Genomic DNA, 15333 nt, shown 5'->3' on the forward strand with positions numbered 1-15333 from the left:
TCATTCGATTTCTCATTAAAAAAAATGACATTATGGTTTTTAACTATTAATTCTATCGGATATTTTATCCTTTCTACTAATGTCTTTATTTAAAACTTACATAATTTACTTAAATATAACATTAATTCGACACGCGTTAAAGAATTATTAAAAGAGACAAAATACCACTATTTTTATTACTATCATCACCAATATCTACCATCATTCTCTACATGATTTTTATATTAAAAAAAATATAAGTAAACAATGTAAATAAAGTGTACAGATAATTATTTTAATATTAAGATTTAGTTAAATAATTTAAAAATATAATATATTTTTATTTAATTGATAGTTATTTATATCATTCAAAAAAGCCAATTGATTACTTAATAGGCTAGCATAACCTTTTATATTAATAATCAATTAAAATTTTTAATTATGTATTGAGATATTACTTAATATAGCACATTAATAAATTTTTATACTATATTAACAAAGAAAGTAACTAAAAACCTAACATGATTAGTTTAAAATTTTGAAAGAATGAATTTGATTAAAAAATATTTTAAAAATTAATTTAAAAAACAAATAATTTTTTAGAGATTACATTAATTATAAAAAAATATTACTAAAATTAAAAAATATTTTTTATTAAATATTGTTAAAAAATATTACTAAAATATAAAAATTATGCTTTAAATTATTATAATATAATCATACTAAAATTTACTCATGTATAGTTTATTTTAAAATAATCACTATAATTACTATATCATAATCATAGTAGAATCTAGTTACGTATAATTATTTTGAAATTATAAGAGAATTTCATCTAGTTAATTAGAGTTGCACAAAACATGATCACATGGTATTGTTAATTGTTATCATCATAATCCACAAGAACAGTTATAAGAATAAGATCCTATTTTTTCTCCTTCAATTACGCGTCTCTCTCTCTTTCTTTCTTTCTCAAACAAATCTTCTGCCATTTCATTCTCTTCTGTCCCCTCTCACACGTCACAACTAAAACAGTTACAACAAAAACATGACGTCGTCCTCGTCCTCCTCCTCCTCCTCCTCCTCCTCGGAAGAAGAGGAAACCTCCCCCACCACCGCACCCGCCACCGCCCCCGCCCCCACCACCGCACCAGCAAACACCGCCGCCACCAACCCCGCCCACCAAGACAAGATCAAATCCGCAATGCAATCCCTCTCTTCAATCCTCTCATCCCCGCTCTCCTCACACGACCCCTCCGCCCTCTACCCTCCCATCTCCGCCCTCCTCCGCCGCCCAAACTCCGGCACCGGCGACAACAACCTCTGCCGCTGGCTATACGACACCTTCCAATCCTCCGTTCCCGACCTCCAACTCCTCGTCCTCCGCTTCCTCCCTCTCATCACCGGTCTCTACCTCTCTCGAATCCATAACCGAAAGCCTCAAGCCGGTTTTGAAGCCGTTCTGTTAGCATTCTACGCGCACGAAACAACCTCACGCGCCGGACAGCCCGTAACCGCCACGCTCCCTGATCTCTCCCACCCTAGCCTCTACCACGAGTCAAAAACTCCACCGCCTTCGAAAAACTCCGCCACGGATCTCAACATCGCCGTTGTTTCCCCAACGCTCGAGCCTCACGGAACTGTTAGGTCAACGAGAAGAGCAAGAATCGTCGGCGTAGCGTTAGAACTCTTCTACAGCAAGATATCTTCAATGCCGACAGAATCGAAGGTGGATTTCTGCGAGTTTTGTAAGATTTGGGCGGGACAAGACGGTAGCATGTATAAACATTTCGAGGAAGAAGGAATAACAGAAATCAAAATCGACGTGAAAAAGAAAGAGAAAGAGAAAGAGAAAGGTAAGGGTAAAGGTAAAGGTGGTGGAAAGGCGGTGGAGGAGACGGCGGCGGCGGAAGGGAGGATACCGATGCCGTGGGAGCTGATGCAGCCGGTGGTGAGGATTCTGGCGCATTGTTTGATGGGACCGGGGAGTAATAAAAATGAGGCGGTGTTCGCGGCGGCGAATGAGGCTAGCCGGTGCTTGTTTGCACGGTCCATGCATGATGTGAACCCCATGGCTATATTGGCCATGAGGAGCTTGTTGAGGCTTTCTAAGACTCTTGATGATGAGTTTGATCCAACTGAGTTACCTGTAACTGATATTATTACCCTTTAGATTGTTTTTTTTTATATGAATTTTTAAGATATTATTTTTGGCTTAGCAGGATCTTCTAATCAAATTTGTTTTATCTGTTCTTTTTGAAGCAGGAAAAGGTTAAATAGTTTCATGTGAAAATTTGTAGTTATAGCTGGTAAACAGTACAATTTATTGGTCTGAATAACTTGCACTTGAGATCAATGAACACACAAAATTTTGTACTACCTTGACGTGCGTTGTAACCATTGGGTTCAAGGATAGATGATAGATGCTTAATACGTAAATGGTAAACAATAGTAAAAATTATTATACGTGAGAGAACTCAAAAAAGACGAATTAGACTAGAGACAACAAAAACTTGAAAAATATTGTACACAAAGTTATCAATAGAGTTATGTTGTTTATGCTGTTGGAATGTTAGAGTTCAACACACATGTAGGGAAGGACTGATTGGCTAAGGAGAGTTTCAAAGTTAATTCTTGATTCCATTTGTTGATAATCCTCCCGGTGATTACAGAAGGGAGTTATTATCCCTTTAATTTCTTAAAAAAACTCACTCGCAATTATTTTAAGGAAAAGTCTAGGGGGCCAGCAGTTTTATTGAATTTTGGCCAGCATGTAACTAGCAGAAGAAGGTGAGCCATTGGATGAAATCTCACACCAATCTCACACCATCAAATCATCATTGATGGCTAGTTGATGGCTAACAATCACAAAAATTACTGGCCCCCTAGCATTGCTCTTATTTTAATATAAATTACAGAAATCAAACTTCTAGCGTGGTGAAAATTATCAATAGGTCATTCGATTTCTCTGATGAATAGGTTGGTGGTTAACTATATAGTTGTTAATGGCAATGTCGAAAATGACTAAAGACTGTCATATATATACTGGGTGTTGTTAGTTTATCAATGCTCCATCTTGCGTGTTAAGCTCTTTTCTTCAAAAAAAAAAATTTAAAATTATTAGATATTTTATTATAATTGGCTAAATTATTATTTAATAATTTTAATTATTAAATTTATGTGAAACCAAATGTGTGAATTTGTTTTATTTTATAATTTTTTTTTTGAGTAATGCTAGGGGCCAACAATTTTTGTGATTGTTAGCCATTAACTAGCCATCAATAATGATTTGATGGTGTAAGATTAGTGTGAGATTTTATCCAATGACTCACCTTCTTCTGCTGGTTACATACCGGGCAAAATTTAATAAAACTGTTCCTTATTTTTTTCCGTTGCAATAAAAAAATTTGTGTTCGACACTTTAATTTTTTTTAAACTTTTTTTAAAGGTTTGAGATTAACAAATTTTATTATTGTGGCAATATATATTTGATTTAATCATACATAGTAGCAGCTCGTTGTGTGTATCGTGGGTTTTCTATATTTTGGAGTTTAGTTATTATGCATTTATTTATAATTTATAATTAAAACTAAAACTATGCCGTATAAAAAATGTTTACTTGCATTAAAATGGTGAGAATCTTGCTAGAAAATCAATAAGATATCTTGATAATATGTATAATAAATTATTTATTTAATTTAATATAAATTAAAAATAAAAATTACTTATATTTATTCTAATTTTAAAAATATTGTTTATTTTTATGTTAATTATTATTGTACATATTATACACTAATTATATGGCTAATTTTTTAGTAATGGATTAAAGAGATGTGTTATGCATAATTATGGAGATAATTATCTTTTTTTAAATTAAAAACTATAAATTGGAGGCTTAAATTTGAATAAAAATAAAAAATTGAGAGTCAAATTTTGGATAGAGTAAAAAATTGAACCTCAATTTTAAATAGAGATAGAAAATTGAGAGTAAATTTTGAGTAAAAAACAAAAAAAAAATCAAAATTCTCCAAATTAAAAGATCCGATTTACATATTTAAAAATTTTTTTAGTGTTATAGCACAAATTTAAAGGTCAAATTTATAAATTTTTTTTAAAAAAATTTAAACCACAAATCTAAGAGTCAGATTTGTGATCATCTATACAAAAAAATACATTAATTATCTATATTATTTAAAAATACCACCACAATCTCAATAATAAAAATAAAAAGTGTAATTTTATTGGTTCTGCATACTTTTTCGAATTGTAATCTCAAACGAGGTAAGGTGAAAATTTGAGTGATCTTATTTAAAAATAAATAATTAAGAAATACTTTTACTTTTCTATTATATTCCCAGTGTAGTGGTGCACTATGGCGAGCCCACAGTCATGCGCCGTGCACGTGAGAGATCCCGCGCACTACAAACAGAAACACAGAAAATTAAATCAACTTTCGACTTTGATAACAGCGAACCGAGTTCGTTCTCAACAAACACTAGCCGTACGATGCGAATCCAACGGTTGACAAGGCGCGTGTGTACTTATGTCATATGCAACCGAAACCCACGCGACATCCACTCTCTCACTCTTCTTTCTCTCTCTCACACACCGTCTTCCTTCTCTCTCCCTACTCTGAAATCGCCCGGAGCTTCAGAAAACCCTAACACGGTTCTTTTGTCCCCTCAATCTCGTTGTTGACGCGAGTTGAGGTTCTTCAACGCCGAAATTTGAAGGTTTTTTTTTTCGAATTAATTTATCATACCTATACTTAGCCTTTTGTTACTGTAAGTTAGGGTTCCTAATTTTCCGTAATGATTTCTGCGACAGCTACTGTCTATAGATGATTTTTCTTTCCTTCCGTTCCTTATGTGAATTTCACTATAAATTTTACACTTTTGTAGTTTTGACCTGGAATCAGAATTTTTTGTTATTTTTTAAAATTGAGGATTTAAATTGTGTCATGTACCTATGATGTCACCCTACTTAAATGAACTTTTTGTTTTGTTAGCATAGTTTTGATATATGAGATTTCTGGTGAATTTTGTCAGTTTTGAATTGATAACGTACACTTTAAACAAGACTTTGTCTTTATCATAAATAGTTTGTTTGTCACAAATTGTTAGCTTCATTTGGTATGTTTTAGTAACATCTATCATGTTTCCTTAATTTTCAAAAGAAAATTCCAAAAAGCTCGCTTGTGTTATTCTTTACCTTTGTTAAGCTTCATTTCATTATTGAGAACATTGGAGGTGGAATTGATTTAACAGGTGTGAAGAGGACATGATAGCGGCATTTTGTTTGAAAAAGTCCAGCGTGGTGGTTGAAGAAGATCAATTTCGAAAACTTCAGGAGCTGCATTGTGTAGTTTTGCATTTACTTGTAACCTTGGCAACTTAGATGGTCTTTCTGTTTGATATGATTGAAGGCATTGGTTCTTGCTGCATGGTGTTACCCACGAAATAGTTGCTGAGTAATTTTGCAGCATAAATTGTTGAAGGTGGATGTTCAAGTGGTACTTAAACATGGGGGAAAGAAGTGGCCATCTATCTGCTACAGATGATGGAGCTGCTGAACCTAGTGATGGGGAAGTTAATAATGCTGAAAACTCTGGTTCTCATGTTGAGGATGGGGCTTCCGAGCCTCATCTCGGTATGGGGTTTGAATCTGAAGATGCTGCAAAGAATTTCTATAACGAGTATGCCCGACGTTTGGGTTTCAACCCCAAAGCTAGCCCTCAGAGTCGTTCAAAACCTGATGGGGCAAATGCGTATCGGGAATTTGTTTGTGGTGGCGATGGTTTAAAAAGAAAGCCTAATGAAACTTGTAATGCAATGATTAGGATAGAGCGAAAGGGTCAACATAAGTGGTTTGTTACAAAATTTGTGAAGGAGCATAGTCATTCCACGTCAAGTTCCGGTGAAGTGCACAGTCTTCAGCCACGTAGGCACTTTTCTAGCGTCGGAAGAACAATGCCTGAAACTTACCAAGGAGTGGGGCTTGTTCCCAGCGGTGTCATGTATATATCTATGGATAGGGCTCCTGGGAATCGCAATTCCACTGAGAACATTCATGGTAGTAGGAATTTTCCTGCAGTTGGTGCTAAGACTAATCACCAAGTTTCTGCAGTTGTTACCAAGACTAATCACCAAGTTCCTGCAGTTGCTGCTAAGACTAATCACCAAGTTCCTGCAGTTGTTGCGAAGACTAATCACCAAATAAAAAATTCTTCATCAATGAATTATACTGTTAAACAGCCTGTTCAGAAGAAGACACTTGGGAGGGATTGTCAGAACCTGCTGGAGTATTTTAAGAGAATGCAGGCGGAAAACCCTGGTTTCTTCTATGCTATACAACTTGATGAAGATAACCATATGTCTAATGTGTTTTGGGCAGATGCAAGATCAAGGAGTGCTTACAATCATTTCGGTGATGCAATTAATCTGGACACAACATTCAAAGTGTATCAATACAAAGTACCATTTGTACCATTCACTGGGGTAAACCATCATGGCCAGACAATTTTATTTGGTTCTGCACTCCTTTTGGATGATTCTGAAGATTCTTTTGTGTGGCTTCTCAAGACATTTCTGACAGCAATGAATGACCGCCACCCCATTTCTATCACTACTGGTCAAGATAGAGCCATTCAGAGTGCAGTTTCACAAGTTTTCCCCCATGCACGGCACTGTCTAAACAAGTGGGATGTCTTGAGAGAAGGTCAGGAAAGGTTGGCTCATGTATGTCACATGCATCCAAATTTTCAGGGTGAACTTTATAATTGTATTAACCTGACTGAAACGATTGAAGAGTTTGATTCATCTTGGAATTCTATTATGGAAAAGTATGAACTTGGAAGAAATGAATGGCTTCAGTCATTGTACAATGCTCGTGCTCAGTGGGTCCCAGCATATTTCCGTGATTCATTTTTTGCTGCAATATCTCCTAATCATGGATTTGATAGCTCTTTTTTCGATGGTTTTGTTAACCCGCAAACAACATTACCAATTTTCTTTAGGCAGTATGAACAAGCTATGGAGATGTGGTTTGAAAGGGAAATAGAATTAGATTCTGAGACAATTTGCAGCCAACCTGTTTTGAAGACACCTTCACCAATGGAGAAACAGACTGCTAATCTTTATACACGAAAAGTATTTTCAAAGTTTCAAGAGGAACTAGTTGAAACTTTTGTTTATACTGCAAACAGAATTGAAGAAGAAGGGGCAAATAGCATATTCAGGGTTGCTAAATTTGAGGATGACCAAAAGGCATATATTGTCACATTAAACCATTCCGAGTTGAAGGCTGAGTGTAGTTGTCAAATGTTTGAGTATTCAGGCATTCTGTGTAGGCATGTCCTAACTGTTTTCACTGTTACTAATGTACTTACTTTACCATCCCATTACATCTTGAAACGGTGGACAAGGAATGCAAAAAGTTATGTTGGATTGGATGAACATGCCAGTGAATCACATGGAGTGGATTCTATGACATCTCGTTATGGCACTCTGTGTCGAGAAGCCATAAAATATGTGGAGGATGGGGCAATATCTGTGGAAACTTATAGTGCTGCAATGGGTGCTCTTAGAGATGTAGGAAAGAAAGTTGCTGCCGCAAAGCGAAATTTTGCAAAAGTTGCACCGGCTAGTATTAGGAGTATCAGCAATGCTCATGATGACAAGAAAAACCAGACTTCAAGATCAGATACACCCCCTCTTTTGTGGCCACGGCATGATGAAACAACAAGGAGGTTTAATCTTAATGATGCTGGTGCACCTGTTCAACAGTCATTTGGTGATCTAAACTTCCCTAGAATGGCTCCAGTATCTGTCCAGCGAGATGATGGTCAAGATGAAAACATGGTAAATGAATGAGAACTTTCTTGGTTTTGTTTAGTTTGTTTATTTACTGTGTTTCTGCGATTGGAATAGGACTGGATGGTGTTGAACTGGTCTTTGGGTTCATTCATGTAGGTTGTTCTTCCCTGTATGAAATCAATGACATGGGTAATGGAAAATAGAAGCTCAACTCCGGGGAATAAAGTAGCTGTTATCAATCTGAAGGTATGGTCATAGTAATCTAAAATAGTGAGAAAGAGGCAGTAGCATTCTTCATTTAGTCAAAGTTGGTTGAGATACCTATCCTTGCCTGAGAAGTTTATGGAACAGAATTAACTTAAGCCCTTCTTGGGTATAAATGCCTTCTGTATTTTGTAGGAGACTTATTTGTGGCATAATTCTTTGCTTTTAACTTGCACATTTTAACAAATAACAACTGGTTAGGAGCTCAAGTTCCTTGCATATTTCAATTGCAGTTACAAGATTATACCAAGGTTCCATCAGCAGAAACGGAGGTTAAGTTTCAGCTCTCTAGAGTTTCTTTGGAACCAATGTTGAAGTCTATGGCCGGCATCAGTGAACAACTTTCTACACCAGCTAATAAGGTTGCTGTAATAAATCTGAAGGTGCGTTGATTAATGATCACTGCTGTTTTGTTTTTCCATAAGAATATTTTTAAAACACATCACTTTGTTGTACCATGCTATGTTTTCTTTTATTCCTTCTTTTGTAGGGGGGAATCGGGACTCGGGATATCTAAATGTTGTTGTTGATTTGAATTCACGAGAAATACTTGTTATTGATAGGCTTGTGAAGGAAGATAATTGTAATTAGTCTTTCACTCTTTCTGGATATAAAAAGGGAAGGGAACTAATAAACTCTTCATGACAGGCCTAGTATCTCAAAACTAACTGTAATTGGCAAAATTGAAGCCATATTTTGATACAACCAGCTTCTATGTGGTGCAATAATTTCATTCATGAAATTTTTGTAGAAATCATTTGAGACCTGTTTATTTTTGGCACTAGGCAGAAGAGTGTGCCTTTATTTGTCCTCTTGATGACCTATATCTCCACCCTCCCACAATATCACATTTCTTCATTTTTGGGCAATACTTGATGTTTCTTTTTATTTTAGTTTTAATTGTATGGACAGTCTGGTTTCTAATAATTTTTTTTCTTTGATCAGTGTTTGGATTGTTAAAATTCTTTAAATTGTTTCAGCTTCAAGACTCCGACACAATTTCTGGCGAGTCTGAAGTCAAGTTTCAGGTTTCCAGGGACACATTGGGTGCTATGCAACGATCAATGTCCTATATCCGTGAGCAACTTTCTTCTGATGTAAGTTATCTTCTGTTGTCATCGTGCAAATTTCAAGAGAGCTAATTACTAAAGGCTTAAGAATCCTGTTAAAATCTGTTGATTCAGGTGTCCCTAGTTCCTAGTTTTATGCCACCATTGAGTGTGTTCTCTAGGGGGATATTAATGCATTTATGTGGTGAAATTTGGCAGGGCTATGTGCAGTCAGATCCTATCTCTGTAACAAAAAGGCAGAAGAAGTGAAGCATAGATTTTTATTTTTGTGCCCAGGTGGGGTGTGTTAATCTTATTTCTGGCAGATTGGTGACAATGGCAATGGATACCCCAATGGCTTAGAAAATCTAGTGTTTCTTTTGTTTTGGTTAGTCTCTTTTTCTATGTAAGTTTGTCTAACATATTTGTATATGTATCATATCGTAGGCAGCACGTTGTTTATATAGGAAGCCTTTTGTCATGCCATTCTGCATAAGTAATGCTTTAGTGTCATTTTAGGAACTATATCCCAGGCTGGTCACAAAATCACTTTGAGTCATCAATATTCACAAAGTAATATAATGACTAGGAGTTATTCTTAGATTATTTCGTGGTGGTTATCTTTTATGGAAATTTTAGAAAAGAAGCGACATCGAACTCCTATGGCAAATCAACAATATTTGTTTGTAAATATTTCAGAGTAATAATATTCACACTCAAATACCATAATCATAATGTTCCTGCCCCAAAAAGAATATAGCAGTGCAAAACTAGAAATGTTCCATGTAAATAATCTGTTCAAATTCAAATTTCACAGAGACTTGGATGACAAAATAGTTGTTATAAAATCATCCAATGATCTCAGTGAAGAACCTTTCACTTCTCCATTCTCTGTTGTTGCTTCTCTCATAAGCACTGCAATCTCTTTTGCTTTTGCTTTCATCTCTTTTCCCTTCCCTCCTTGATCCATAACTGTTTCAATGACATTCTTCACTTCCTCCCCTGAAATAACACTTTCAACTGTTGCTGTGAGTATAACACCCACACCCAATTCTTCCTCTAACATCTTAGCATTGTAAGCTTGTTCTGCTGCCAATGGCCACCCAATTATTGGAACCCCATAACTTAGGCTCTCCAACATTGAATTCTGCCCACAATGGCTTAAAAAGGCTCCTGTTGAACTATGTGATAGAATCTCCAATTGGGGTCCCCATTTATGCACCAACAAGCCTCTCTTGCTCTCCTTCATCCTCTCTTCGAACCCTTCCGGCAACCATTGAGTGCCGAACTCTCCATTCATGTCATAACCGAAAGGTGGCCGGATAACCCAAATAAACGGCTTCCCACTCTTTTCCAACCCCTCGGCTAACGCCATCATCTGGGAAGCACTGATTGTGTTCTGTGATCCAAAAGATATGTAAAGAACAGAACTTTGATCCTTGGAATTCAGCCACTCAATGCATTCTTCAAGAGCTATGCCAGAAACTTTCCCTGCTCGTTGTTTCGAATTTGAATCCTTTATCTGAAGAGGACAAACACTCCAAACGGGAAGGTTAAGATACTTCCTCAGAAGATCCAAGGCAAAAGGCTCAAGCTCCTCAATTGTGTAGCAAATCCACCCATCAGATTTCATAGAAAGTGCAATCTGTGGAGGGAAGAATTTGGACCAATCATCATTCCCATCAGCTAGCCTTAACATCCTATGCATGTGAGAGCGCTTGAACCTGCAGCAGCAGCGACAGATCCAGAAAATTTTAGTATCGAACAAAATAAAATATAATATACTAAAAACCAGATATGTAAAAATTCATATTCCAAAATCTGAACCTATAATTTTCAGGGAACCCAGGTGTCCAAAACTCTTCAGAATCTGTTTTCCTGTGAGGAAAATGTGTCCAGATAGAGATGTAAGCCAAAGTTCCATAAGCACCACAAGTTGAGAAGGATATGTTCTTGGTGCCACAACTTTTTGCAACATTGGTGACCCAACCAAGAAACACATCAGAGATTACACAAAGTGGAGGGTGACCCTCTTCTTCAGTGATCTTCAATATCAAAGAACGAAGAGGGTCATCAAGGCTTGTAGAAGCATTGAAGAGCTTGATGATGGAAGTTAAGGGAAGCTTCTCTGTGTTCTCTATGTTTGGTGGTAGACCATGCTGGATTCCATTGAAGGGTAGCTCAGAAAGTTGAAGATGATCATGAATTGGTGTGGAAGAAGAGGAGGAGGAAAGTGCTGATCTGAGGTATTGAATGTTAAGGGGAGTAGTGGCTATGGTGATTGTGAAGTTATTGTTAGTTCTTTGTAGAATGTGTTTTGCTAGTGCTAGGAATGGAATTAGATGGCCATGTGCCATGAAAGGTATCATTACTATGTGGCCATGTTTGTTGTTCTTTGAAGGATCTTGTGCCATTGGAGAAGGAGGAGGATGATTAGAGAACTTCAATCTCTTTCTTTCATTCATTCTCCCTTTTGAGTCTTTCTTATAAGAAAAAAGTGTACAAAAGAAAAAGAAACATGTGAATCAGATTAGTCCACGTATATTTTTGTATTTTTTGGTATGAATGAAAGCAAACAAGTTATATTCATAATTTCATACTTCACTTGACCAGAATTTTGGTGGAATGTACTATCACTTTCACTATTATGGGACAACTGATTTGGAAATAACAATGATTCTTAACTCAAGACAATTAGAGTTAAAGATATAAACCTAACTTGGTATCTATATTAATTGAATTTATTTGACAATTTTTTATAGTTGTAAATGATAATTTACTACCATAAGAAACTATGTAGACAACTGAAAAAAGGAAGGAAATATGCAGGTGCAAATATATGCAAAGATATCTCTCTTTTTTGGTAGGTATTTTTTTAGTAGTTGTTGATGTAATGTATTTAGAATTAGAAATAAATACAAGAGAGAAGTATATGTTAAGAAATTATTTTTTATTTATTTATTTTTAAATTAGGCATTATAGGAACACACTTTTTATTCTATTGTGTCATGTTTTAACTATTACATTTAAGAAAGAATCATATAGATGACCTATTCGAATTAAAAAATTAATAAAAATTAACAATAAGAAAGTTTGATAAAAACATTTTCATATAATAATACTTTTATTGCAATCTTCAAAACTTAAAAATGGGAATATCAAAATCCAATATGGAGAAAAAAATGTAGATTTATTATGAATGGATTCTTTCTAAATATAATAATACTTCTTCCTTTTTAAATTAACTAGCTTATGTATCCATGTATTGTATGGGACAATAGACAAAAATATATAAAGTATTTTTTTTTGAAATTTTTAAATGAAAACATACATAGTAAATTTTAGTCCTCTTTTGAATTCTAACAGCAGTAATCAAAGGCAAGTGGATCCAAGGAGAGAAGTTAATGCATTATTAGAAAATGATTAAGCCATACTTCTCTTCTAATTAAAACAAGCAACATTAATGGGGAAAAAAAAAACATTAACATTTGATATCACATCTTAACAAAGTTTTAGTTTTGTAAGATGACTTTCACAAAATCATCTATTGCTCTGATTGAAGAGCCTTTAACTTCACCATTCTGTGTTGTTGCTTCTCTCATAAGAACTGCAATCTCTTCAGCCTTCACCTTCATCTCTTTTCCCTTCCCACTTTGTTGATCCATAACCATGTCAATCACATTCTTCACTTCCTCCCCTGAAATCACACTTTCAGCTGTTGCTGTAAGCATAACACTAACACCCAATTCTTCCTCCAACATCTTAGCATTGTAAACTTGTTCTGCTGCCAATGGCCACCCAATAAATGGAACACCATAACTTAGACTCTCCAACACTGAATTCCACCCACAGTGACTAAGAAATGCTGCTATTGACTTATGTGAAAGAATATCCATTTGGGGTCCCCATTGATGCACCAACAAACCCTTTTGAGTGTTCTTCATTCTCTCTTCAAACCCTTTTGGTAACCATTCATCACCATTGAACTCTGCATTGATGTCAAAACCAAATGGTGGCCTTATAACCCAAATAAAACTTCTCCCACTTTGTTCCAACCCTTCAGCCAATGCCATCATTTGGGAAGCACTGATTGTGTTCTGTGATCCAAAACATATGTAAAGAACAGATCTTTCATCCTTCAAATCTAACCACTCAATGCAGGGTTCAAGACCCTTGACATGCTCTTTACCTGCACATACAAATACGAATATTGAATTCGATAAATAACAAGAACCCTAAACAACAAACTGATTGTTTCTCCCCCATTTCTCATGTGTTTGTTGATGCAACTTTTAAAAGTTAAGAATACTCTTCAAACTAAAAAGTTTAATATAATTTCATACATTAATTAATATTTAAATTTAATTTTTATTTATTATAATATTTTTAAATATTAAAAACTATTTTACTAAGTAAACTTGTTGCTTGTACTTATTACAAGCTAATTTTAATTTAATTTACTAAATATAGATGTTATAACTTTTAAAAATTAGTTTTTATAAACTATTTTTTAAAAATAAAAATTTTATCAAATCAGTTTAAGTATTAGTTTGAATTGACTTTTTTGAGTTAAAAAAATATTTTTATTCAATTTTAAACATATTTAGATATATTCTTTTAAAAAAAATTTAGATTAAAAAAAATGTTTTTTTAAAAACTAACAATACTTTATTTTAAAAAAATAAAAATAAAAGACGTTTTTAATATTTAATTTTTTTTAAAAAAACTATTGAAATGTGAAATAGTTTTTATTTATTAAAAAAAATAGATTTTTTTTTTTCAAAAACCAATGTAAAAACTCGCCCAAAACCAAATAACATAGCAATTTAGATGCAAGAAGTTATAATTATTTGACATTTTGGTGGACTGCAATATAATGTGTCTCATTGAACTTACATCTTCATGTGAAGACATCTCTAGTCATCTTCACATCAGTTTTTTTTTTTTAATTATATTTTACACTCCTTGTATATATAAGGTGCAAATTGTTTTGAACTATACCTTCAAGTGCAAGTGGTTGAAGAAGAGGACCAACACTCCATACAGGAAGATTAATGAAATACTTTCTGAGAAGTTCCAAACCCAAATTCTCAATCTCCTCAGCAGTGTTACAAATCCACCCATCAGATTTCATGGAGAGTTGAACCTGGGAAAGGATGAATTTTGACCAATCACAACTTCCATCAGTTTCTCTCAAGGTTCTATGCATGTGAGAGCGGTGGAACTTGTAGTTCTGAGGGAACCCCGGAATCGAAAACTCATCCGAATCAGAGTTTATATGGGGAAGATTGGACCAGATAGATATATAAGCCAGAGTTCCATAAGCACCACAAGTTGTGAATGTTATGTTCTTGATTCCAAAACTCTTTGCAACATTGTTAGCCCAACCAACAAACACATCAGAGATTATGCAGAGTAGAGAGTGGCCCTCTTCTTCTTTGATTTTCGAAATCAAAGAGCGAAAGGGGTCCTCAAGGCTCAAAGATGCCATGGTTAGTTTGAGCATTGCATCTAAAGAAGAGAGATTCTTAGTGTTGTCTGAATTTGGTGGTAGACCATGTTCTGTAGGATTGAAAGGTAGCTCAGCAAAGTGGATATGGTTATGATCATAATAATAATGTTTGATGTGTTGAATGTTTGAGGGAGTGGTGACAATGGTGATTTTGAAAGAAGTTATTTGTTGGATTTGTTTTGCTAATGCTAGGAATGGAATGAGATGACCTTGTGCTAAGAAAGGTAGCATTACAATGTGAACATTTTCATTGCCATCTTTCTTTGAATACTCTGCCATTGGAGTTTCAAGGATGTGATAGCTTGGTTGCTCTTATTGCTCTCTAAGTTAGGGAATAAATAGGCATCAGTATTATTATTCTAGATTAGTATTTTACTAGCAATATTTACACTAACATTTACAAGAAATTTGCACACAACAAAAAATATTAGAACAACTATGTTACATGTTAAAAAAAAATATTCTGAGTAAAAAATTACTTAACAGAAACAGATGAATGCATGTGATATAAGCTACCAAAATTTGTCTGAAGATTTATAGCTGACAAAAATTGCAGGTAGAATCTGGGCGATGATATTTACGTGAAATTTATACAACTGACAAAAGTTGCATGTAGAATCTGAGCGATGATACTCATGAATTTGTCGTAACTGCAAAAGATAATTGCAAACTACGCTATAATTAAAACCCAATAATTAATCAGTAAGAATGCTCA

General features: G+C 34.8%; 4 protein-coding genes across 4 annotated transcripts; 2 read left to right on the top strand and 2 right to left on the bottom strand.

Annotated features, from left to right (window-relative positions):
* Positions 1-1027: 1027 nt before the first annotated feature.
* On the top strand, positions 1028-2181 carry LOC130939307 (uncharacterized). The gene has a single exon (XM_057867419.1). The coding sequence runs from the start codon at positions 1028-1030 to the stop codon at positions 2150-2152; it is 1125 nt and encodes a 374-aa protein (XP_057723402.1). The 3' UTR covers positions 2153-2181.
* Positions 2182-4564: 2383 nt separating this feature from the next.
* LOC130940876 (protein FAR1-RELATED SEQUENCE 3) lies at positions 4565-9712 on the top strand. The gene is made up of 6 exons (XM_057869150.1): positions 4565-4712; positions 5247-7838; positions 7950-8039; positions 8291-8440; positions 9038-9154; positions 9326-9712. The coding sequence occupies exons 2-6, from the start codon at positions 5481-5483 to the stop codon at positions 9374-9376; spliced, it is 2766 nt and encodes a 921-aa protein (XP_057725133.1). The 5' UTR covers positions 4565-4712; positions 5247-5480; the 3' UTR covers positions 9377-9712.
* A 151-nt stretch (positions 9713-9863) lies between these two features.
* LOC130940877 (UDP-glycosyltransferase 92A1-like) lies at positions 9864-11560 on the bottom strand. The gene is made up of 2 exons (XM_057869151.1): positions 10934-11560; positions 9864-10830 (listed from the first exon to the last, which is right to left on the bottom strand). Exons 1-2 carry the CDS (start codon positions 11518-11520, stop codon positions 9918-9920), a joined length of 1500 nt encoding a protein of 499 aa, XP_057725134.1. The 5' UTR covers positions 11521-11560; the 3' UTR covers positions 9864-9917.
* Positions 11561-12618: 1058 nt separating this feature from the next.
* LOC130939308 (UDP-glycosyltransferase 92A1-like) lies at positions 12619-14897 on the bottom strand. The gene is made up of 2 exons (XM_057867420.1): positions 14103-14897; positions 12619-13341 (listed from the first exon to the last, which is right to left on the bottom strand). The coding sequence occupies exons 1-2, from the start codon at positions 14895-14897 to the stop codon at positions 12619-12621; spliced, it is 1518 nt and encodes a 505-aa protein (XP_057723403.1).
* Between the last annotated feature and the right edge of the window lie 436 nt (positions 14898-15333).

Source organism: Arachis stenosperma, chromosome 7 (genome assembly GCF_014773155.1).
Source record: "Arachis stenosperma cultivar V10309 chromosome 7, arast.V10309.gnm1.PFL2, whole genome shotgun sequence".
Taxonomy (NCBI): Eukaryota; Viridiplantae; Streptophyta; class Magnoliopsida; order Fabales; family Fabaceae; genus Arachis; species Arachis stenosperma.

Bases quoted from the DNA above. Each gene is read 5' to 3' on its own strand.
- LOC130939307 (XM_057867419.1), top strand. From the start codon at position 1,028: ATGACGTCGTCCTCGTCCTCCTCCTCCTCCTCCTCCTCCTCGGAAGAA.
- LOC130940877 (XM_057869151.1), bottom strand. From the start codon at position 11,520: ATGGCACAAGATCCTTCAAAGAACAACAAACATGGCCACATAGTAATG. The intron at 10,831-10,933 runs GTTCAGATTTTG...CTGCTGCTGCAG, and splicing joins GGGTTCCCTGAAAATTATAG to GTTCAAGCGCTCTCACATGC.
- LOC130939308 (XM_057867420.1), bottom strand. From the start codon at position 14,897: ATGGCAGAGTATTCAAAGAAAGATGGCAATGAAAATGTTCACATTGTA. The intron at 13,342-14,102 runs GTTCAAAACAAT...TTTGTTGTTTAG, and splicing joins CACTTGCACTTGAAGGTATA to GGTTCTTGTTATTTATCGAA.
- LOC130940876 (XM_057869150.1), top strand. From the start codon at position 5,481: ATGTTCAAGTGGTACTTAAACATGGGGGAAAGAAGTGGCCATCTATCT. The intron at 7,839-7,949 runs GTAAATGAATGA...TCATTCATGTAG, and splicing joins ATGGTCAAGATGAAAACATG to GTTGTTCTTCCCTGTATGAA. The intron at 8,040-8,290 runs GTATGGTCATAG...TTTCAATTGCAG, and splicing joins TAGCTGTTATCAATCTGAAG to TTACAAGATTATACCAAGGT.